The sequence below is a fragment of the Notolepis coatsorum genome, assembly GCF_963971535.1.
Source record: "Notolepis coatsorum genome assembly, chromosome: 2".
NCBI classification, from domain to species: Eukaryota; Metazoa; Chordata; class Actinopteri; order Aulopiformes; family Paralepididae; genus Notolepis; species Notolepis coatsorum.
Genome location: NC_140166.1, coordinates 189264726 through 189290996, shown reverse-complemented (window position 1 = coordinate 189290996; position 26271 = coordinate 189264726). Strand labels below are relative to the sequence as shown.

At 44.1% G+C, this 26271-nt stretch overlaps 1 protein-coding gene across 1 annotated transcript in view; it reads right to left on the bottom strand.

Moving 5' to 3' along the window:
* Nucleotides 1-26271, bottom strand: part of LOC311223054 (unconventional myosin-Vb) — a gene marked incomplete at both ends in the record, with an annotated part of 51297 nt that overhangs the window by 7544 nt on the left and 17482 nt on the right. Inside the window, 14 exon segments of the mRNA XM_084307753.1 lie at nt 373-585; nt 700-848; nt 7188-7281; nt 7398-7607; nt 8759-8998; nt 14338-14494; nt 14757-15077; nt 15340-15426; nt 15539-15636; nt 18407-18550; nt 18678-18761; nt 19000-19131; nt 22575-22715; nt 22882-22963. Coding sequence (XP_084163879.1) covers nt 373-585; nt 700-848; nt 7188-7281; nt 7398-7607; nt 8759-8998; nt 14338-14494; nt 14757-15077; nt 15340-15426; nt 15539-15636; nt 18407-18550; nt 18678-18761; nt 19000-19131; nt 22575-22715; nt 22882-22963 — 2152 coding nt within the window.

The following is a 26271-nucleotide window of genomic DNA, read 5'->3' as shown; positions in this document are numbered from 1 at the left end:
TCTCATCTCTGAGCAGTTGTCAAGTTCATCTTTACACAGATGACACGGTTGTCTATTGTATCGCTGGTTCTGTGAAGCTGGTCACTGAGAATCTGCAACTATTTTAATGCTTTGTATTGCAAGATGTACTTATTAGTCTCAAACTGGTGCTTAATGCTATAAAGACAAAATCGATGTTGTTTTCTAAAAACAAAGATGTTGTTCGCTATAACATATATCTACTGTGAGTGGGTTTGACATTGAGAGAGTCTCAGAATACAAATACCTTGGTATCTGGGTTGATGAAAAATATCATGTGTTCTTGCCAGTAAACTGCAGCAAAAGATTGCCTTCTTGTATAGGAATAGAGCCAGATGTTCTCTGTTCTCTCACCATGGCTGTCTCTAAGCTCCAGACTGACACTCTCCTCTCCTTGGTGGGTGAAGTCACACTGATCCTCCGCATAGTCTCAGGGGAGGGGTAGGCAGAGGGGAGGGGAGAGGGGACAAACGGAGGCCCAGAGAAGAAGGGCGAGGCGGGGTCTGGAGAGAGGGGCTCCAGGCTCAGACTCTGGGTGGAGTCGTTCCGGCGATGGCCCTTAGAGCCCTGCCAGATGAAGTATGGAAGTATGATGAAATTACATTTAGTAATTTAGCTAAATTAAAATACAAATGGCTTAGTCATAGAGAATGGTAAAAAACTAAGTGTCTGTGTGTGTACCTCCGTGAGCAGGCTCATGTCTCTGAGGTTGTCATATCTCTGTTCCAGCCGTGTGAACTCTCTCAGTAGACCCTGGTACTTCCTCCTCTCCTCATCTAGCTCCGCCCTCAGAGCCTCGCCTGCCTGGCACACTGCCTCATGCACATTCTCTGGAGACACACACATATTACACATTCAATCTTTATTTCATCTCCAAAGATCATTGGGTCTCATTCACCAACGGTCTCATTAAGAACACATTTTGTCGTAGCTTCACTTAAGGCCTTTTCGGGATGATTTGGGGATTCACGAACGGCCCCTTCTCTGGGATTTAAGAGCAGTCGTAAGTCGGACAGACTGGTGTGCGCCGCGTTCTTAAGGGCTTTATTTGGGAGGAATCACGGTGATTGCGTTCACGTCGACTCAACAGACATGCTTGGAGTTAAATAATCATAATAATAAATACGACAATATTTGTATGATAAAAATGACGTTTTACATTTACAGTCATGCCTCAAGAGGCATTGTGATGTCGGAAAATAAATACAAGCACTACACCAACACTGCAAATTACAGTGGATAAATAAATAAGAACTAAACTTTTCTGATAAGGTGGAAGTGGCAGAATGCTTAAATGACTATTTTACTTTTGTGGCAAGCAACCTGGTTAAGGAGCTCCCTTGCCACTCTGGCACATATGGTGCATCACATGTTCAGAGTTTTTATCATCAACAAGGGCTTCAAGCCAACTCCTTTCATTTTAGCAGGGTAATGGAGAGTACTGTTCTCAAGAGGCTAAATGAATTAAAAGACAACAAAGCCACAGGTCTCGATAATATACCGGCCAGGTTCTTAAGGGATGCAGCTGAGTGCATTTCACCCGTGGTAACTCATATCATTAATCTCTCCATAGAACAGGGCAAGGTACCTTCTGATTTTAAAAGTGCTAGAGTCATCCCCCTCCATAAGAAGGGAAAAACATCTGAAAAGGGTAACTACAGACCAATTTCAGTTTTAAGTGTTCTATCCAAGGTCATGGAAAAGATTATTCACGAGCAGATTAATGCATTTTTAACAGGCCACAATATTTTATTTGAACTTCAGTCAGGTTTTAGACGATCCCACTCTACGGAAACATGCCTCCTCTATTTAACGGTCCGCATCAGAAAAGAGGTTGACACAGGCCCCTTTGTGGAATGGTCTTGCTCGACCTCCAAAAGGCCTTTGATACGGTCGACCATGGCATCCTTGCTAATGAAATTAAAGGCCATAGGCTTCAGCAGGTTGTCAATTGAATGGGTAAACGGGAAGGACCCAAATGGTCGATATAAATGGTACCTTTTCCTCCCCCAAGAATGTTAGCTGTGGGGTGCCTCAAGGGAGTGTGCTAGGGCCACAATTTTTTTTATTATATATTAATGACATGAAATCTGCTTGTATGTCTGACTTGTTTTTATACGCCGATGATTCCGCCATTCTTGTGTCTCACAAAGACCTAGGAGAGGTAGAGAAGACCTTAAGTAAGGAGCTTCAGAGTGTGGGAACATGGCTAGCCGACAATAAGCTGTCTCTCCACCTTGGTAAAACTGAGGCCATACTTTTTGGATCCAAAGTAAAGCTGCAAAGGTCCCCAGGGCTGAAGATCCAGGCAGGAGAGTCGGTCATTGCTGGTAATGATTCAGTAATATATTTAGGATGCACCTTGGACGAATGTCTCACAGGGGGGGCTATGGCCTTGAAAGCCTTGGCTAGGATAAGCCAAAGGACCAAATTCCTAGCACGTAAGTCGGATATGTTGGATAGAAAAACACTTAGGATGTTGTCAGGTGCCCTGATACAGAGTCATTTTGACTACGCTGCCTCCTTCTGGTACAGTAGTGCACCCCAGAACATTTTAAATAAATTTCAGACTGCCCAAAACAAATTGATTAGAGTAGTGTTAAAGCTTCCTACCCGCACTCACCTGGATGTAGCCATATTTAATCAACTTAATTGGCTCCCAGTGGAAAAACGGGTTATTCAAATCAAGTTGGGCCTTACCCATAAAATTATGTCCCCTCATATCTCTCAAATTATTTTATGTGCTTTAGGGACACCCACTCCTATGCAACGAGGGGCAGTGTAACTGATATCAAACTGTGCATTTTCAGTAGCTCAATGGGGACAAATACCTTTCGGTACTCTGCAGCCTATGAGTGGAACAAACTGCCAGTGTCCATAAAAATGATTGTCTCAGAAGGAATTTTAAAAAAAGATATGAAGAAATGGCTTAGTCGCGTAGGATGATGATATATGGGGGTGTGCTGTAGACTTTGTGTTTGTTTGTGTTATTGCATTTATTTTGTATTGTATTTATGTCTTATTTGTGCATGGTGGATACTAGTCATCTTGTCCATTGTCCATTGTGAGGACCACAATGGAAATAAACCGTAAGGTTTTATTGTGTTTTAATCCTCGACGATTTTAGATTATATGTGATGGCTGTACATGTGTGTACCGGTATTGTATGTAATTTTGATTGTCAAATAAATTCAATCAATCAATCAAACTCAATCACGTGGATATAGCTATAGTGGAATAGACTGTATTAATATTCCATATTCATACCATCTTGTTGCGGGGTCCTGGCCACCTGTTCAGCGCACACACACACGCACACTGTATAGCCTACGTGCGTAATGAATGAATATAATTTTATTATTTTTTTTTTTTTTTTGCGTTTTATCGCTTTATTGCTACTGGGCAGTCCAGTAGAGTGAGACAGAGGAGGAATGGGAGACAGAGTGGGGGGAAGACATTCTGCAAATAACGACGGATTCGGGAGTCGAACCCGGGTCGGCCGTGTCGCGGCTGAGCGCGCTATGTGGTTCGCCACTGGGGCGCCCGTAGTATATTATTCTAATGACTTGTTTTATTAGGAGATTGCAGATACTGTATGCGCTGCTGTGTACAGTACACATCTTAAGGCCACCACAGAGTCGGGCATACTGTGAGCGGACCAGACTCCGCTCGGCATGTCTGCAATCGTTTGAGGTCATAGTCAAGCATACCACCGCGTACCAATCTCTTACATTTCTCATGCCAGTTTACTACATTTAATGCAGGTCGATGTCAACCAACACGCCAAGCAGCCTTTTGTGTGACACCGGTGCGCGACGCGGAGTCTGGTCCGCTCACAGTACGCCCGACTCTGTGGGAGCCTTTAACACTTTGGGCGCCAGCCGCTTTAGCCATCTTTGTACTCAGTGTGCCACCGCTGTAAAGTATAGGGATTTTCACTGTGCGTTGCGGTTTTTGCAGGGCTATATCTATATTCTATATTATAGTTATGGAGACAATACTATGGCTCATTTGACATTAACTATCCATCGTTCAACATGTGAAAAAGAATAAATTTTTTCATTTATACGTTCGCGTGTTATACCGTGGTGAATATTGTATAGTTTCAGAGTGATCCTGGCTAATTCCTGGTAACTGTGTTATGGAGCAATACGTGCATTTTGCTAAAAGCGTTTGCGTTGCTCGCCTGGACACACTACTATTTCCAATTCAAAGGTATATAATAGGTATTATGTTGAATTTCATGAATGCATGAAAGGGGGGGGGGGCTTTTTTGATGCTATGATCGCCAGTAACGGCCAAAAAGAATATTCCAATTGTCTGATCGCAATTTCCAGTATTGATGTCGATCGGGTCCCTGACACGAAGTGGCACAAGATATGCCTCAAGTGTGCTGAACACGTTTCGAAGTGGTCAGATGAAGCGATTCACTTGGCTTGGTCTAAATTCTCCGCCCGGACGTAACACACTGTGTGAAATAAGGTTTAAAAGGGTGGGCAATACTGCCACCTAGCAGGATGCGGCCGGTATTGCCCTTTTGGAATGATTTCCTATGGTAACACCAAGGTCCGTGAACCTGTAATACATTTTAAAAAATTGAATAAAAGAAATAACGACCAAAACCCAAGAAATCTCGGGTCTGGCACTCAACCGCTGGCGAGTTAACCCGAGAAATCTCGGGTCTGGCAGCCAATGTGTTAAGATGTCACGCTAAGATGTGTACTGTACATTCTACAGTATGACTACTATAGGGCAGCGCATACAGTATCTGTAATCTCCTAATAAAACAAGTAATTAGAATAATATAAGCCTACTGTTCATTCATTACCACAGAGGCTATACAGTGTGTGGGTGTGTGTGTGTGTGTGTGTGCGCTGAACAGGAGGCCAGATGTGTGTGGCCAGGAGCGTGCAACAAGACGGTATAAATATGGAATATTAATACAGTCTATTCCACTATAGCTATAGTGTGCTGTATGATGACAATACATTTTAATCTAATCTCATTTAGATCGGTTGCAAATCGCTTCCGCACTACCTGTTGAATGCGGGGGAGCCTCTTGCTTACGTTTTGCACACGGCCCTCGATTTATAAGGAACTGGTGGGGCGTGTCTTTATGCAAATGCAGGTGTACAAGAACATGCTTCCAGTTTGAGAATGAGTGACGTAATTCATTCAGGGGATCGCAGCTGCGATCATTTCGGCAATTAAGACAACCTCTCCACGCATTGATGAATCCGGGGGTAACTGTGTAGGCTTTCTCTTACGAACTTCCAAGGACATTGGGTCTCATTCCCGAAAATGTTTCAAAGATATATTCTGGAAGACTTATCTTGGAACCACTGAGACATAATCTATGACAAGTACACTCTGAGTCCTGAACGTGCTGGTAATATGTCTTAAGTGGCTGAAACGGTCGCAGAAATTATATGATTTTAAGGGGCAGGTAATTATAAGATTTATTCTTCTTCCTGCTCCTTTTGTCCATGGAATGTTATTTATGATTGTGTAATGAAGAAACTCTGAGCTTTGCGAGCCGCGTGATTACGAAACCTAGCGTCAGTCAGTGCCAATCAGAGAGCGTCTCCGAGAAATGCGGCTAGGTTTCGTAATCACGCTTGCGCCCATCAAAACTAGATTAGATTAATGTATTGGCATCATATACAGCTCGCGGTACACACCTGCCGCAGCGCGCGCGCACACACAGACACACACGCGCGCGCGCACGCGCAGTACTGTATATGAATGAATGAATGACATATAATATATATAGCCTACGGCGGGCGTAATGAATGAACGCAGTATGGCTTATTATTCCACAATTAAGCCTATAGGCTACTGTTCATTCGTAGGCGCACACAAGACTTGTTATGGAATATTAATGCAGTCTATTTCCACCGATTAGCTTTAGTTCTTATTCATTTATCCACTGTCATTTCAGTGTTGGTGTATAGGCTATATAGTGTATTTCAATATAAGTTTAATTGATTAATGATATATTCGAAGGAATGCAGGTTTATAGCTATATCAACCCCCTCCAATGTACAGTAAATGACCAAGTATGGTTTTGTCAATATTCCAATGTACAGTTTTGCTTGTACAGTGTAAGTCTATCCCCCACCCACCCCTACCCAACCTCCTCCAACAGTTTCTACGTCAAATGTACTCTCTTTTCTGGACTCTTTTTGTATCACAAACAGTACTGTATTTGCAAATCTGGTATGTCATAAATGTATAGATGTAGTAGTACTGTCTATCTGTGTCATGTGTGTCATATATGTTATGATGAATTGAAAATGGGGGACCCTGATGTAAACAAGACGAAATTCTTTCTCTGGTCTGCATCCCCTTATGTAATTGAGCTGTACTGTACTGTACCCATTCTGCAATCTGTTAATAAAGTTTTCAATCAATCAATCAAACAAAGGTCTGTCCCATTGTATACCAATCAATGGGATACATTGCATGTTGACCTGCATTCTTTCAAATGTATATAATTAATCATTAAAACAGATGTGTAACAAATAAGAAATACAAATTCCACAGAAGGCATTAAATTATTATTATTTTCAATCATTTCACAATAATTGCATAATTGTGTTTGAATATCTGAGTAATTATTTGTCCAAAATAGCTGGTTCAGATATGGTTAATCCAGCTGCCCTGTGATCAGATGAATCCATATTATTTATTTTTCCAACATCAAATTCGTAATTTCTTATCGTACAAATATTGTCATATTTATTTTAATTATGATTAAGTAATTAATTCCAATGAGGCCTGTAGCGTTGATGTGAAGGAATCACTATGAGAACACAGTCTGTCAAGTTATAATAACATTTTAAATTAGTCAATCAATCATGAGATTTGATCGTGGGCTGAGAGCATATTTAAGTGTCAGATCTCAGGAAAATTTGAGGACTCCCACTCCCAGCCCTAATATGTCTTAAATAGGCCAAAATCTGGCTAAGACGAAATATTTTGTCGTAACTTCGTTCGAGAATGAGACCCATTGTCCTAAGAGAAAACTTAAAACAATGTTGGTGAATGAGATCAATTGAGAGCAAGCTCAACAAACAAAATACAGGATAACACCTCAATAAAATAATTTAACCGAGTATTTAGACTATTTAAAACAGTGAAGGTTAAAGGTGAATTAAAGTACCTACCCTCCAGTACTTTCTCTTGCTCTAGTAGACGAGTAGAGAGATCCTCCCTTTCTTTCCCCAAACTGTCTCTTTCTGTCTGCAGTGCCTGCACCTCCTGTACCCGAGAGAAAGAGTGAGTGGTAAAAAGAGAATTCTAGAATGTATTCTAATATAAGAGAGACTCAAACAACCACATGACTAGAACTCTCTGCACCGTTCTTCTTGGTCTACCTGTGTGAGTCGCAGGGTCTCCTGGGCAGCTTTCTCCTCGGCCCTCCTCCTCTCCTCCACCTCCTTCTTGGTAATAAGGGGACTGGGCTGTGGCTGCTCCTGCTTCTGGGTCTGTAGTTTCTGTATGGCCGTCCTGAGGGCTTCCAGCTCAGTACTGTGGGACTCTCGCTCCGCATGGAGGGTCTCCCTCAAACCAGTACTCTCCCTGGCCTGGAGATATATATATATAGACACATACATACAGTACACACACACACACACACACACACACACACACATGTAACGGAGGTACCGCAGTATATCCACAGTCACGGGTACAAGTAGTGACGTGGCTGTGGATGGTAAGCGGTACTGCAAGTAAACTCACTCCCCAGAGGCATCCAGACCCGGAAGCAAGAAGTGAATTCACTTCTTGCTTAGTGGTCTGTGATGCCGCCCGTGACGCGGCCGTCCGGGGTTCAACTCCCACTCAGGGCGATCCCTTAACAGGGGTCGAATCGACTAAACACAACGCAGACAAGATCACACCGGCTACATGTGGTGCCGTTAGACCCGGATGCCCTGGGTGGAGTGAGTTTAGGGGGGTGAGTGTAACGGAGGTACCGCAGTATATCCACAGTCACGATGGTACAAGTAGTTCAGTGGCTGTGGATGGTAAGCGGTACTGCAAGTAAACTCACTCCCCAGAGGCATCCAGACCCGGAAGCAGGAAGCAAGAAGTGAATTCACTTCTTGCTTAGTGGTCTGTGATGCCGCCCGCAACGCGGGCGTCCGGGGTTCAACTCCCACTCAGGGCGATCCCTTAACAGGGGTCGAATCGACTAAACACAACGCAGACAAGATCACACCGGCTACACACACACACACACACACACATACAGTGGAATACAGATATAGACAGTCACAGACCCAGATTATCACCCCATTCACACTCACACAAACACGCGCACACACACACACACACACACACACACACATACAGTGGAATACAGATATAGACAGTCACAGACCCAGATTATCACCCCATTCACGCTCACACAAACGCGCACACACACACACACACACACACACACACACACACACACACAGTAGAATAGACAGTCACAGACCCAGATTAACACCACACACACACACACACACACACACACACATACACACACACACACACACACACAGTAGAATAGACAGTCACAGACCCAGATTATCACCCCACACACACACACACACACACACACACACACACACACACACACACACACACACACACACACACACACACACACACACACACACACACACACAATGCCAGTATTCACAGGAGTCAGGACAGTAGTTCTGTGTCCAGACCCCCCCAGACCCACCTCCTGGTCAGCCTTCACCTGCAGCTGCATCAGTTTGACCTCCATGCCCTTGTTGAGCTCCCTGACTCTCTCCACAGAGCGGGCCTCTGTCCTCAGCTTCAGCAGCTCCCGCCTGGCCGCCCTGCGCCGCACGCAGCACTGCATCAGAAGGACCGCTGCCTGCACACGCCCGTACGCCCGCCTCGCCAACCAGCCACGCACCGCTGCCTGAAGCAACACAGCTGCCCGTTCTGACACCATCTGAGGAGGAGGAGGGGAGGAGGAGAAGAAGAAGAGCACAAATGTAATCTCCAGTAATGTCGATTAAATTGTTTAGCGAAAGAAATAAAAAATTATAATTTTTAATGAAATACTCAGTAAAGATGGTAAAGATACAAATTAAACATTAAAATAGATAAATAGGGGAAAGTAAAGTTTATTATATAAACAGGCAGGGTAGATGAAGGTAAAGTGTATTATATAAACAGGCAGGGTAGATGAAGGTAAAGTGTATTATATAAACAGGCAGGGTAGATGAAGGTAAAGTAAATTGTATTATATAAACAGGCAGGGCAGATGAAGGTAAAGTAAAGTGTATTATATAAACAGGCAGGGTAGATGAAGGTAAAGTAAAGTGTTGTAGTGGCTACTGGGACATAATTCACGGCATCCTAGCCTTATGTGGTGTTGTTATGTACTAGAGGCTGGTCACTCCTGTGTCACCAGGGCATGCTATGAGAGGGCTGCCAATTAGCCAATTAATGCTGATTGGTTACCTGCTGGGGAGCTTCAAAGGCAGACCCAGTAACACACATGCACTGTCTGTGCCTAGTGAAGGAGCTGTCGGGTTCTTACAGTCCTTGTCCGTGGGGTTGCCAGTGCATTGGTTTGTGGTTGTATTGGTGGTTCCTTGGTTTGGTAGCGTTTTTGAGTTGGAGCACAGGGTTTTGGTGTTGATTGCACATAGGTTGCGTGCCCATGAGTCAGGGTCGTAACAATTGGGCGCTCGTCCGGGATCTTTTACCCCTAGAACTTTGTTTGGTGTTTTTTTTTTGTGTGTTGCACGGGGTGTCATCGTATTATGGTTTGGGTGGTGTTCGTTACATTTGGTGTAACGTGGGGGCTGAGCCATTTCATCAAACAGGTGAGTATGCCGTATTTGTTTGTAATTTGATGTGACTACTTATGCTGTTAAAATATATAGTTTAGTAGGCACCACATGTAGATAGGGACATTATTTTCTGGTTGTGGGTTAGCGTCCGGTGCACCACGTACTCCTGGGGCTGGGGCGGTCAATGAAATGATTGTATATGATCTTTGACTGGTAGCAGGTGTGGTTGAAGAAAGTTAGGTCTACAGGGCATTAGTTTAAGGGTAGGTAGATTAGGGCGGCCAGGAAACACAGGTAGTGTGGTAGGGCTTGATTTAGTGTTTCTTAGGGTAGACATGTGGTAGGCCGGTTTTTTCTGCAGTTTAGACGTAGAAGCATATGTGGTCACATCAGGTTAGAAGGCGCACCTGTTTGGGATTTTTTTTGTTGGATTTATTTTGTTTGTTTGAGTGTTTGGTGAGCATACCTGGTAGCACCTAACACCCTGCGTGTATGACACGTCTATTTAGGGTGGGTGTGTTTTTTTTTAATTTTTTTTGTTTGTTTGTGCAACCTGGAAAGGTGCGCTCCGTAGAGCTCACATTTCCACCGCGTTCCCTTCTGGTTGTTATTGTTGGCAATTAGCATTATTCATGGTTCTTCAGTGGTTCTTCGTGGTTCTTCAGTGGTTCGTTGGGGGGGTCTTCGTGGTTCGTTAGTGGTTCTTCGTGTCTGTGAGGTTGGGTGTGTAGCTTGGGGTGTCTAGTTCAGTGACAATGGCTTCCATCAGGGACTTTGTTGATCGCCCGTCTCATGACTTATTAGACAAATTTTCCAAAGAACAACTGCTCGAGCTTGCTGTGCACTACAAGGTCGAGCTTACTCCCAGTGAGAAACGTTTGAAACCATCTGCCTTGGGTGCTTTGAGGGTTTTGCTCATTAGGGAACAGGTGCTTGAGGGGAGGGTGGAGGAGCCTCCTTTGTCTGACGTGTCTCCGCTATTATCTGGTGCTGAGGGTGAGTGGAGGATTAGAGAGTTGGAGTTTAAGGAGAGGCAGCTACACCAAGAGCGTGAGGAGAGGAGAGAGGAGCGTGAGCTTAAGGAGCGTGAGCTTAAGGGGAGAGAGAGGAGAGAGGAGCGTGAGCATGAGCGTGAGCTTAAGGAGCATGACTTTAAGGAGAGACAAATGTTGCTGGAGCACGAGCGTGCGCAGAAGGAGCTTGAGTATAAGCATGCTGCCTTACAGGCGGGTGCTCTGCATCCAGAGTCACGTTCCGGGTTTGATGTAGGCAGGAATATTAGGATGGTGCCACCGTTTTTTGAGAAAGACGTGGAAAGATATTTTCCCCTTTTCGAACGGGTGGCAACCACATTGAAGTGGCCTGATACCGCCTGGACACTGCTGCTGCAATGTGTTTTGGTTGGTAGGGCACAAGAAGCCTACACTGCTCTGTCCCTTGAACAAAGCGCTGATTATGAGCTGGTTAAAGCTTCCATTTTGAGGGCTTATGAGTTGGTCCCTGAGGCCTATCGTCAGCGTTTTAGAGGTTATTGTAGGTCCGAGGGGCAGTCTTATATTGAGTTTGGAAGGGAGAAGGAGAACCTGTTTGACAGGTGGTGCACTTCTCAGAAGGCAGGGTCAAGAGAGCAGCTTAGGCAGTTGATTCTCCTAGAGGAATTTAATGTGTTCCTGATACCGTTTCCACACATCTAAATGAGCGTGGGGTATCGAAGATAAGCGACGCCGCTGTCTTCGCCGATGAGTTTGTGTTGACACACAAGTCCGTGTTTTTGGAGGACTACCGTGTTGAGTCCGGGGATAGGCGTCCTGTTCAGGGGGGCCGTTTCCCAAAACCGGTGTCTGCTGGTCAATTAACTTCACCTCCTAGGCGGGGTGGTTCTGCTGGTGCATTCCCAGAAGGGATTATCTGTTTTTACTGTAAGGAACCTGGTCATATCGTTGCTGGATGCCCGGTGCTTGAGCAGAAAAATGTCAGAACCGTGGCTCTGGTAGAGACCATATGCAGGACGCCTATGCCAACGTTAGATGGGGATGGGGAAGGTATCAAACGTGTGGACAAAGAGCTCGAGGGTTCCCCGAGGTTTATGATGAATGGATTTGTTTCCCTGACTAATGCACTAGAGTCCAAACAGGCTATAACAATTTGGAGAGATACCGGTGCTTTTCAGTCCCTCATTCTGGAGGGGGTTTTGCCGTTTTCAGAAAACTCTTCTTTGCATTCCGATGTCGTTGTTCGGGGCTTTGGGGGTGGATTTGTGGATGCACCTTTGCATGAGGTCACGCTCAATTCTCCCTTAGTATCAGGCAATGTTGTTGTGGGGGTATGTTCTCACATTCCCATAAAGGGGGTGTCCTTCATTCTAGGGAATGATTTGGCTGGTGACAAAGTGTTGGCTACTCCGGTTGTAACTCCCATTCCTGTGGTTTCTGAGGTCTCTAATGAGCTGGCACAGAAACATCCAGGAGTGTTTCCTGTGTGTGCTGTGGCACGAGAAATGTCAAAGGACAAAAGTAATGTTGTTGATACTTCGACTTGGGACATTACACTTAGTGACACATTCTTTGTTGAATTAAAAGGTGCACCTGTTGAGAATTTTGGAAAGCACACTGTGGATGTACCTCTGCATAATGATTCTCTTGATTGTGGTTTTGTGTTAGGCCCGGTGGTGAAACCAGAGTTGACAGGCGTGCCGGAGAAACATGTGACAGGAGATGATATGGCAGCGCAGTGTCTCAAGGTCTTCCCAGCCTGTACGGTGGCTGAGGCCACGAACGAATTGGAGGAGGAGTGTGGGAAGGATGCTATGAGAGGTGCTGTTTTTTTATGTGACACCGTTCTAGTTGGAGGGGCTACTAAGCTTGATTTAGGCTGCCAGCCTTCCCACAATAGCTCTATTGTCCCTAATGTTTCACTTGTGGGCAGGGATGGTCCCAGTATGTCAGTTGATGATTCTGACATTGATCCACATGTCCACACTGATTCTCTGCCATGCACTAGGTGTGATGGTCAACCTAGTTACCTGTGTCCTGTGGAGCAGGAGCCGCCTTCGCAACCTGGTCTGTTGAGTGGCAGCCATTTTGATTTTGATCAGGACAAAGTTATTTTGGGTGACGCCATTTTGGATGGTGTTCCAGACGTTATTGTGACTGTCGTACGGCCAGGTTCCCGGTACACTGGGGCTGTACCTGAGGCGGTGCAGCCTACTCTGGATGTTCACGGTGTGCGGTGTCCTGGACTGCCAGTGCCAGGTGGGATGGATATGGGTGCGGTGGTGGTATCAGTGATTTATGGTTTTGTTGTGCTGTGTTCTGTTCTGTTAAGCGCAGTTCTCAGGTTGATTTTGGTTTGCAGTATAAGTTTGACAGATCGGTATCGGTGGTCGGGTTCGACAGGGGCCGACCCGGTTCTTGCCTTGAACCATTTTTATGTTTACGTTGGATCCTCCAGTTTACCCCTTGTTGTGTATACAGACCATAACCCTTTGGTTTTTCTTCGCAGCATGGTGAATTCGAACCATCGTTTGATGCGATGGAGTTTGTTCCTCCAGGCGTATAACTTGGATATTCGCCACATTCGTGGGAGGGACAACGTGCTAGCAGACGCCCTCTCACGATCATAGTACCGGTGTTTGTGGTACCCGTTATCGCTGTTGTGGTAGAGGCCCTGACACCTAAGGGGTCACAGTTGTTTTTTGTTTTGGTTTATGGGTTGTTGTGTAGTGGTTGCCTCTTGGGCAACCAGTTTGGTGGGGGAGGTGTTATGTACTAGAGGCTGGTCACTCCTGTGTCACCAGGGCATGCTATGAGAGGGCTGCCAATTAGCCAATTAGTGCTGATTGGTTACCTGCTGGGGAGCTTCAAAGGCAGACCCAGTAACACACATGCACTGTCTGTGCCTAGTGAAGGAGCTGTCGGGTTCTTACAGTCCTTGTCCGTGGGGTTGCCAGTGCATTGGTTTGTGGTTGTATTGGTGGTTCCTTGGTTTGGTAGCGTTTTTGAGTTGGAGCACAGGGTTTTGGTGTTGATTGCACATAGGTTGCGTGCCCATGAGCCAGGGTCGTAACAGGTGTTTACTACATTTCCCGTGATCCTTAGCGGGGGATGACGTAGTTTAAGAGAGACGAATGAAAGAGGAATGGCAGTGTTGTTGTGCGACAGTAGAGTGCGTAATAAAATAGTATTTTTGCATCGGAACACGGCTCCGTTTTCACTATCATTACCGCATTCCTACAGTGTATTATATAAACAGGCAGGGTAGATGAAGGTAAAGTAAAGTGTATTATATAAACAGGCAGGGCAGATGAAGGTAAAGTAAAGTGTATTATATAAACAGGCAGGGTAGATGAAGGTAAAGTAAAGTGTATTATATAAACAGGCAGGGTAGATGAAGGTAAAGTAAAGTGTATTATATAAACAGGCAGGGTAGATGAAGGTAAAGTAAAGTGTATTATATAAACAGGCAGGGTAGATAAAGGCTGACTCCAGACCAGTCTGTGCCTGTGTCGTGCCAGCGTTCCCCTGCTGTAGGCCTGGATGGTGATGGTGGCCTGGCGGATCATGAGGAACAGCTGTCTGACTGCCACCATGCGGTAGGTCTTCTGGATCACTAAGGCAGCCTTGGTGTAGCGCAGGGTCAGGGCCAGCCTGGAACACAACCACCAGAGGAAACACAATATCAACTAGAGTTCTTTACTACAACTATAGTTAGTACTTTCATGCTACAAAAAGGATGTCCACATTCACACACTGCAACCCCGCCCCTCTCACGCACACAGAATTTGTATACTGAACTATTTCTTACTAGTTAGGTCTCTCTCCCTCTCTCTCTCTCTCTCTCTCTCCCTCTCTCTCTCTCCCTCCCTCCCTCCCTCCCTCCCTCCCTCCCTCTCTCTCTCTCCAACCTCACCGTCTAGCCAGGGCTCCTCTGCAGTATCTCTGTATGGTGAATGTCGCCCAGCGGACCCTGCTATATCTGATCCGTCCCAGCCAGCCTCTGACCCAGCTCTGTATGATCACACCAGCCGCCCGCAGCCTCTCAGCCCTCAGCCTCTCCAGCAGAGCCACCTGGCCCGCCCGGAAGAACACCTTGGTCTTTCCAAAGCAGTACTGCTCCGGGTCGGGGATGAGCTCAGGCAGAGCCTGCCGGCATGAGGCCTGGGCCTGCTCCCCGCTCTGAAGTCCTCGGACCAGAACGCGGTACCGGCTGAAGAACTCCTGATATGTCCACCTGGGAACAGAATTTTGTGAATGAACGAAGATGGATGGAGATCACGTTTTACTAAATGTTTGAGAAAAGAGCTTGATGTCTTAGTTTAGCACAGTCTCCCACTTCCCCACTACATATTAGCACTAAAATCATCTTTGTTCACTGGTTTGACAATAAGGTGCTTTTCAGAAATCATGTTTTACATTTTTATAAAGATATGACATTTACAATGCTGTTATTGTATGTGTCATTGTGTAGAGAATGTCCAGTAGGTGGGTAGTACCTGGATGGATACCCTGCAGCGCTGATGCGGATGGTCTCCAGGACCCCACAGGCTCTCAGCTGCTGGACGGCCCTCTTGGGGTCGAAGCTGAAGAGGAAAGGCTCTTTTTAGTCGACTCACTGAACACTATCGCCTCGTCGCCTATTCTTTTTAGTCTGTCTAGGCCGGTGCACAAAACTTAAAGACGTGGCTGACTTACACAAAAGGCTCTTTGAGGTCATTGGGTTTGATACAGCGGACGTAGTGAGGGGTGGTGCTGTTTAGGGTCTCCATCAGCAGCTGTAAGGACTGACGGAACTACACAGCGATACAGTACATACAGTAAATATGAGGAACACTCAACACACGGCATATTGTCAAAGACACAACAGAGGCCTTGTGTAACGTTTGGGGTTTTGCTCTCCTCTGGGAGCAAAAGCCCTAGCGTCACCCGGTGGTAATTACCTGTCTATCTGCCCTGATTGCACTAATTGGTACCAGGTGTGTATAGTTAAGTTGGCTTTATATGTTCTTCCTGGTTACTATTCAGATCGTCAGTCGATCACTGAACCTTACCGTGAGTACTACTATGCATTCTGTCAAAGCCTTATCGCTCCTTGCCACGGAGGATAAGTTCGTTCGCCATGTTTAGGAATTGCCGTGTCTTTGCCTTTTCGATTATGTAACTTACTGTGTGCTTATGTAGCACCGTCGCCCGTCGTGTTTATTTCATGATGTGTTTTGGAGACAATGTTTTCTCCCCTTTGCTTTCCCCATTATTATATATATATATATATATATAGTTCAGTTTATTGTTTGTGCTTTGCGTGTTTTGGAGACTTGATTTCTCCCCTTTGCTTTCCCTCTTTTTGGAGACAAGTACTCTCCCCTTTTGTTTGCTCATCGTTGTCGTCGGCGCGTACGCCTTTCATGTTCAACAAAATAAAACAGTAACTTTTGTTTGAGAATCAACACCTGTCTCTCGTCTATCCGTTCTCCACTGCACCTGGGTCCAACACACCTACCCAACTCGTAACAGCCTTGTATGAAATGTTTGTCCTTCTCTTTCTTCCTACATGGCTGCCTGTAACCATTGGTAACCACTTTAAAGAAAGAAATGCCGGGGGAGGCTAAGTGGCGCAGTGGGCAAGGCGCTCGCCACTAACGCAGGATATGCAGGGTTCGAGCCCAGCTCTCGCCGTTGCTTCCAGCTTGGCTGGTCGTTCATACTAATACAAATTGGCAGTATTAGGGGGTGGGAAAGCCGGTGGGTGGGGATCGGACGTTGTGGACAGCGACTCCTACAGGTCGGTTGGTGCGCCTGTACAGCAGAATCAGGAAGTGTCGGGGGCAGCGTGAGCCTCCCACGTGTTACTCCTCGCCACTGAGAGATCGCGCTGTGCAGGTGAAAAGATGCGACGGCTGCCTCCTCGTGTACCGGATGGGACACGTGATGCAAGGCTTCGTCCACATTGCAGCCGACCAGTGGCAGGCATGGTCTAGCAACGTTCGAGACAGGGGAGGGGAGAATTGGATAATACGAAAATTGGGATGGGAGAAAAATTTTAAAAATGGGGAGAAAAAGTAGATAAAATATATAAATAAAATTCCTAATTTCTGTGCAGTGGTTGGAGAAGGTAAAACCCTAAAGAGCATGATATTACTGTTCCACCGTGACTTGTTTACAAGATCCAGTAATAAGACACCAATTTATTACATTTGTTTTGATGTATTTCTCACATATCAACACATAGCAACCACCATTTCTTCCAACATGGAAGACAAATGGGCATTCAAAACATTCCATGTAAGGCCTCTACGCAAGGCTATTGTTATTGCAGTTGGTATTCAGCTATTTTTATTAATGTACAGTGACCTAAGTACTAAGACCACAAGGTATCAAATGCACTGAAATAAACCAAAAATAAATGGAAATAAACTTCTGTCATTAAAACCTATGGTTGAACTTGGTTAATATACCAATATGTAGGCCTATAGTCAGTACTCGAGTTGAGGGGGGGTGGCATCCCCCCTGAAATAAAAATGGTCAATATCATCCCCCTTCTAAAACGGCCATCCCGCCTTCCCATCCCTTCCATCCCTTATGTCATTTTATCAATGAACATTTCAACATTCAGTTTTGCGCATATTGAAAATATTGCTAATGCATGCGATGAAATTTCTTGCCATTATCAGCCCATATGATAAAATCCACAATCATGTCCTCCCCAAATTTGGAGCAATATGAATTGTCCCCCCCCAATAATGTGTGTAAGAGTAGTGTATCTACTCCCACTCTGTAATTCTAGTTTCAAAATACTCCTAAAAGCTTAATTTGCGTATTAAAATCATTACAATTTTCTAAAGGGGGACGATGCACCCGGACCCCCCTACTCTGTGTCCACCCCAAACTTGTCATGAGATAATCATTTTAGATTAACCAACTTGCGTCTAGCCACACCCCCTCTTTTAACATTGACGGTTAGCTCAACTGGTTCGCCGCCTTGCTGTGGATCCTGCGGTGCGGTTGGTGACAAGTTTGAATCCCTCCAATTTTTTTTTTTTTTTCTTTTTTTACGTGCATTCTTTCGCCGGTTAAGTTTAGGCATTGTTTCGGAGTTGGTTAAGGTTAGGGTTAAGTTTAGGCATTGTTTCGGAGTTGGTTAAGGTTAGAAGGGTTAAGTTTAGGCATTGTTTCGGAGTTGGTTAAGGTTAGAGTTTGTCTTAGAGCATGGCAATATTCTTTCGGAGTTGGTTAAGGTTATGGTTAAGTTTAGGCATTGTTTCGGAGTTGGTTAAGGTTAGGGTTAAGTTTAGGCATTGTTTCGGAGTTGGTTAAGGTTAGAGTTTGTCGCAGAGCATGGCAATAGAATGCAGCCTATTTCCGCACTGCCGCTTTCTCGCGCTGCCGTGGTCACATGGGCGTCGTGGCCAATCAGAGAAACGCTGAACACAAGTTGGTTACCTAAAATGTTGACGCGCCCTGACCATCCCCCCTGTTTTTTTTTCACAGCTCGAGTACTGCCTATAATATATATATACATACAGCAGGTGTAATTGTTTTGTCCGGTCTGAGCAGACAGCTTACCTGGAAGCCCACCGTCAGTTTGTGTTCTCTGTGGGCCCGCTTTCCTGAGCGAATGCTCCCATTGGCCAGAGAGGACTTCCCCCCTGACAGAGACACACTGCCCTCTGTAGGCTCCTGCTGGAACAGCTCAGCCACCAGCTCGGACTGACACACACACAGACACACACACCCACACACACACCCACATAAAGAAAGGTGAGTGATTCAATGTGCCCTCTGGTGAAAGAGAGAGATATGATTCACTGACTAAATCATTAAACACGGTAGTTACCTGACTTGCTTTCAGAATATTGATGGGCTCCTCAAAGACTGTATCTCGGTTCTTGTTCAAAAAGCCATGGCATTCATATTGCACCTAACATGCAAAACACAAAAAGGTCTGTCAACATGAATACATACATTATACATAGTGAAGTATGCCTTATCAACTATGAAAAGAAACACATACACAGGCAGGGCATTTCAAGTCCCCTTGCTGGCGTGCCAAAAGTACAGCGAGTGGTCAGTGGCGGACACAGGCGGAGGTCAGGTCTTACCTCGTCTCCTATAGACCCCCAGTGTGGCGACACATGAAGGTCAACTATATGACTCACCGTGTCAGCGAAGTGCAGGATGATGAAGGCGGTGTTGGACATGCGAGGCTTGCGGAAGTGAGGGTGGGGCCGGCTGGACAGGTGCTGCTCATACAGCTTCCTGGCCCAGCTCTCCTCTGAGCCCTTAGGCATCTGAGAAGAGACAAGTAGAAATATCCTTAATCCCTTCTGGGTTCAACTGGGTCATCGTCAGCAGCCAGCATCACACAGCAATGTGTAAAATAATACATTCTAATATTCTATAATGATAGCAACTTTAAAAACGGAGAACAAAATTAAATTAACAAAAGAAGAGACAGGCTCTTGGATAGCTGTTGTCCGATTTACAGGTGTCTATAGGTATTTAGTTTACTATTATGAAGAGATTAGAATAGAATAGAATAGAATAGAATAGAATAGAATAGAAATACTTTATTCATCCCGAGGGAAATTTGGCACTACAAATCGCTCACAGTAAACAGTAAACATTTAGGTAGACAAAAACCAAAGTCACGAATACGAATAAAAATAAGCCTAAGAATAAAATACGGTCCGGGATATACATTTCCTATGTTACATTCTAATATAAAATATACAGTAAAAATATACAGAAATATACAATAAGTGTAAAATTGTACTATGTCGGTTTAAAAGTTAAAGTTAAAGTCCAGGAAGATAGTACTGTCACCCTGTGCTCAGTTTTGCAACACTAACAATGAATCGTTAGAGAGATCATGGTTATGTTCATTATCACATTGACAAAGAGACGTCAGATTACATTCAACGAGTTCAGTTAGTAAAATAAGTGTTGTACAGTTTACAGGACCGTGCTGTAGTTCACATTTACATTTAGTAATTTAGTACATTTCAACATATTTGTCTGAAATGGTTTTCATGTTTCCTGACAGACCTTGCACAACCCTCATACAAACTATATCATAGCAACATTGTTTGATCTGTGTGTGTGTATGTGTGTGTGTGTGTGTGTGTGTGTGTGTGTGTGTGTGTGTGTTGATTGATTGATTGATTGATTGATTGAAAACTTTATTAACAGATAGCAGAATGGGTACAATACAGTACGGCTCAATACACACAATTGTTAAGGGGATGCAGACCAGAGAAAGACTTTCGTCTTGTTTACATCAGGGTTCCCCATTTTCAGTTATTAATGACATACACAACATACAGATATATATCATGACATTTATGACAATATATGACATACAGGTATACAGTACTGTTACATTTGTGACATACAAGATATGCAAATATACAGTACTGTTAAAACAGAGATCCTAGCAGATAATATATACATCTGAGGGGGAGGAAACTGTAGATAGATAGATAGATAGATAGATAGATAGATAGATAGATAGATAGATAAAATAGTTTATAGTTTATTTACAAGATACACTATACGACTAAGGTACCCATGTACATGTCAAAATACTTCCCAAAGGTCAGTGAATACCACAACCACTACACCAGAGGAAGCTCAACAAATCATGTTAAACCCAGATTCGGCTCAAACAAGGGACTAAATACGTTTCGCAATTATGCCACATCAATGTGGAACGCCCTACCTAAAGCTGTAAAGGAATGTGAATCCCTACCCACATTCAAAACCGCTCTTAAAGAGCACCTACGGGAGGCTGCAATTCGAAACTGGCCACCGTAAATGCCCAAAACCCCCACCACCTCCTAATAGACAGTCTCCTCCCCACCGCATGTATATATTCCCTCCCCGCCGTATGTATATCTCTCTCCCACCCACCCACCCCCTCCTAATGTACAGTCCCCTCCCCATCATATGTATATACTCTGTCAGGATCTAGGGGTAACAGTACTGTATATTTGAATACCGTTTATGTCACAAATGTATCAGTACTAAATACCTATATGTCCCTATGCCATAAATGTCATGTATGTTGTGTATGTCATAAATGTCTATATGAATTGAAAATGGGGGACCCTGATGGAAACAAGACTAACGTCTTTCTCAGGTCTGCATCCCCTTAACAATTGTGTGTATTGAGCCGTACTGTATTGTACCCATTCTGCAATCTGTTAAATAAAGTTTTCATTCATTCATTCATTCAGTCCTTCATCATTGGTGTCAGTGGATTTATGTACTGGTGTGTGGACGTGGGTGTTTGTAGTGTCTGTATGTCAGGATGTGTGGTATAAAAAAAAACACATACAATAATATTCCATTTTATAGACAATAAAAGAATAAAAAGGAATAACACATATTAGAAACCCTTTGGTCACTACTCCCAGCTTCTGCTACTTATGATCCACCTCTTTATAACTGATTTAAAAGTGGAGAAGGGGTTTATGGGCTTCAACTCCATTGGTAGGCTATTCCATAGTACTGCTGCTGAATACAGGAATGAGTTTTGGCCTATTTTTCTATTACATCTCACTGGGACGATGTCTGTTGTACTACCCCTGGTGGCATGTCCGTGTACATCCCTTACCATGTTAAAATATCCACTAAGATATTGAGGGACAGTATTCCCGAGTATCCTGTGTGTCATGTTGAGTTTTAATTGAGAGACCCTCTCCTCAACCCTGAGCCACTTGAGGCTGTTAAAATGTGTCTGTGTACATTAGGAGGGGGTGGGAGGGTGGGTTTGGACATTTAAGGGGGCCAGTTTCGAATTGCAGCCTCCCGTAGGTGCTCTTTGAGAGCGGTTTTGAAGGTGGGTAGGGATTCAAATTTTTTTTTTACGGCTGTGGGTAGGGCGTTCCACATTGATGTGGCATAATTGCCAAATCTGGGTTGAACATGATTTGTAGAACTCCCTCTGGTGTTGTGGTCGTGGTATTCACTGACCTTTGGGAAGTATTTCGACATGTACATGGGTACCTTAGTGGTGTAGTGTATCTTGTAGACCAGGCCCATTGCAAGTTGCTGTACTCTGTCGTCTACTCTGAGCCATCCTAGGTTGTCAAAATAGGCAGGGGTGAGGTGGGTTTTAGGAGTAAGGTCAAGCAGTAGTCTGACCAGTTTGCTTTGTGATGTTTGTAATCTTGTTTTTAGTGCATTTGAGGTGCTTTGGTACCATGAGGTGCAAGCATAGTCGTAGTACCCTTGAATTAGTGCTCCTGTTAGAGTCTTCAGGGTATTCTTGTTTACTAGAGAGGAGATCCGGTACAAGAATCTTGTTCGTTGGTTGACTTTTTTTTATTACATTGGATGCCATTTTGTCACATGAAAGATTTGTCACTAGGATGGAACCCAGGTATGTAATTTCATCTTTCCTTGTGACAATATTGTTACCCACTGTAACAGAGAAGCCGTTGGTTTTGCTGAGTTTGTTATTTGGTGTACCCAGGTGTAATGATAGTTTGTTATCAGCGAGCCAGGTGCAGATTCTGAGCTGAGGGTTTTTTCAACCTGTAACTTGTTCTTGTCAGAGACCAGCAGGGCTGAGTCGTCCGCGAACAGGAACACGTTGCAGTCGCAAGCTGACGACATGTATTTTGCATAAATGTGTGTGTGTGTGTGTGTGTGTGTGTGTGTGTGTGTTTGTGTTTGCATGTGTGTGTGTGTGGATACATTAATTGAATTGAGTGAGAGAGAGACGTACCCTGCACTCCTCGTCCAGTAGGTCCAGCAGGCCCAGTTGTCCCTCTATGAGAGCGATGCAGGGCTGGTTGTCACTAAACTCTATCCTGCTCCAGGCCAGCTCCTCTCGCACATATTCCTCCTGCTCCAACTGGAACACGTGCTGCAGAGAGGCAGGGGACAGACTGGGGGGTTACTGGACACACACACACACACACACACACACACACACACACACACACACACACACACACACACACACACACACACACACACACACACACACACACACACACAGGAGGGAGTCTTATCTGTCTCTCTTGACTCACCCTGTTGAATTGCTGCTGTAGTTTTTCATTGGCGTAGTTTATACAGAACTGCTCAAAACTGTTTCTTTCAAAGGTCTCAAACCTGACAGAGAGAGACAGCGAGAGAGAGCGAGAGAGAGAGGTAATATTATTTCTAGGTAATTAATTACTAGAGACCTTTGAGGGACACTTTTTCAAATGTTTGTGGCTCCAAATTATACTCCAGTAGTGAGGATTTAGGATTTATTTATTAACAACAAACATAACAACATTGACAGATCAACATTTGTATTTGCCTTGTCAGGGATAAAACGAAAAGTCCAGGGCCCTCATGTATCAACCTGACGTACGCACAGATATGTGCTTAAGCCGTGCGTACGACCATTCCTAAGCAAAGTGTGGGATTTATCTATTTGAACTTGTGCTTGACTTTGTGCGTATATTTAAGCACAGGTCGGACCATGCGTAGGTGGCGCCGGTGGTAGAATATTTTCACAACGCGGAAATAAGCACTGACTGTGCTCTGCGTAACTCAACTCGTTATTATTTTGCGCATATATTGCAGAAATACGGGAACGTTTTGATTATATTTAAAAGGCTTTGCCATTGTTGAACGTAATAAGTGGAACCCCGAAGCTGTAAGCAGAATACAAGTCATATGAACACCCACGATATAAAAACGCATTGCAACGAGAACAGACAGAGGTTATTTGTTGAGTGTATGTGTATACAAAACCCTTGCAATAAATGTGTCTTATGAATGAAAAGCATACATGCTCTGGACACAGAGCATATATCGTGTGGGTGATATTACAGAATTTCACTTATTTAGTTTTACAATGTCAAAGCCTAAATCAAAACGTTCCCGTATTTCTGCAATCTATGCGCAAAATAATAATGAGTTGAGTTCTAACAAAGAACGTATTACATGCTGGTAGGCTGATAGAGTAAACTATGATATGAATATGAATATGATATGATCATATAAATACTGGTCCGTCCGCGAGGATATCGAGGACTCGGATAGCCATTAAGCCATTTGAGAATATAGGCGGCCTATAGCCTATACATATTATTTAATGTTTTCATAAGCGTAAAGATACAACAGCTAGATTAATGATCAAGTTAGTTTACTGTATGCAGGCTGTGCAGGGCTGTGTGTTATATATGCGCAAGTTACTGTTGCATAATAATGTAGGCTGGCTGCTATTATATGTAATTCATAGGCTACCTAATACCAACAACGAAATAGATTGTATCATATGCCTCTACACACATTATATTATACACATCATATTATATCTTGGTTCGGCAGCGCCTCTGTGAACAATCTCTCAGAGTTTGCTCCATCAATAAACGCGCATTTTGGCTGATAATGTGCCGGTGGCCGGAGTCTCATTCAGGCCTAATTGTATTTAATTCAATTGTAATGTTATTACTGGGGTATCTAAAACATCACAATGTAGATCAGGGTTATCCACTGAAGCCATAATGACTCTGATCAGAACCACGGGCTCATGACGAGCGCACACAATAGGCATTGTAGAGCGCAGAGTTGGCGTGCTGAAATTGATTTAATTTCAGTCATTACAGTGCTTAATGTCGGGTCATCTCTTGTCATTTATTTCTGTCAATGTGCTGGTTCTGTAGCAGGACTGGGTCAGTCAACATCCTTGGCTCCCGGCGCACCGAAGATTATACGTTCAAGTTGTTGGTCGGACCTCGGTGATCAATCTCGCTCTCAGTGAAGTCTCTCAGAGTTCGCTTGGGTTAGTCCACTTTTCCACATTTCATGGGGGTGTTCCATTACCGTATATGGTTAATCGGGGCGGTTCTGGTATGCAAATACGTGAAAGTGTGCACGAGCCTCGGCGTAGGACCAAGGTGATATTTATCATGACAGGTGTGCGTAGGACCTGTGTACGCACGTGTGATGAATCCCGTTTTTTTTGTGCATGCACACATTCTAAATTCTGTGCTTAAGTATGGAAATTGAACATTTTTTACGTCACGTTGATGAATGAGGGCCCAGGACTTATTTCCATCGTTGTCCCTGTTGTTACTGGTTTCAAGTGGCATTATGGCATCTGAAGTGCATAGAGCATTCTTAGTGCATATAAGAATAATAATAAAATAAAAAATAAAATAATAATAATAATGAATAATAAAAGAAATTCTAATAAATAATATAATAATATATATATATATATATATATATATATATATATATATATATATATATATATATATTGCTCGATATTGGCTTTTTTACCTATACCGATATTGTCCAACTCTTAATTTCCGATACCGATATAAACCGATATCAACCGATACCGATATATGCAGGTTTTTTTTTTTTTTTTTTTAAACCGATACCGATATTTTCCGATATCACATTTTTATGCCAATATCGGTAGGCTAATATCGGACATCCCTGATTTTCATCAACAAAGTGCATAGAGACATTACTCATCGTTCACCAGAGGTTCAACACACTGTTAGATTCTGATCAAATCGGCCAGTATCACGTCTTCATCTGTTTGGCTTGTGTAATCATCTCCCCATCTGCGTTGTGTTTTATCTCTCCGACGTCTCATACACTGGCTGTACAATCCTTATCTCTCCCCGTCAGTGCGATCCGCAAACCATAATAATTCTCCACCTTCGTAAGAATTCGACACTTCGACAACGTACTACCTTACAAGGAAAAGCATTGTTTATTTGATAAACAGAGACCTCATAATCAGATGGGAACCAATTCGTATTGTCCTTGTAAGATCTATTCTAAAGATCTTTCGGTGCGTTCAGTCTATCGTCCTTCTGCTATTCAGTCCAATGGTGGTCAGGCCTGGTCGTTAGCCAAGACCATCCTCGTGTTAGCCGAAGCTAATAATGATGTGACATCCTTCCTCCCCCCCCCCCCCCCCTCTCCGTGATGAGAGGAGAGAGTCTCTATTCAGTGTGATCTGAGTCCTAGTCAGATTGTAGTCTGCCCCTACCCGGAACCACTGTTCGATTTATAGATCTTCGTCATAGCAACGACGGCCCTGTCCCTCTTCTGGTTGTCATGCGACGCGCTGTCATGACAACTGCTAATAACCTTTCACACATTTCAAAACGTTTCATTACTGTTGCATTAAGGATGTCACCCCTCTCCCTCGCTCTGTGCTGCTATCAATGTGTTCCAGATCGGAATGTCAACATTCGGCCCTGCTCAGTGTGGTGCTCACAATCACCCTGCTCGCTCTGAACCACCTCTCCTGCTTCCACCACCGTCAGCCTGCACATTTCGACCCTTTAGATGCTCTCATCTCCCCCCAATCTATACATCACATACATTGAAAAACACCCAAAAACACCCGTTTCCTTCAACATATACAATATATATACATACATAATACCGTCGCACCA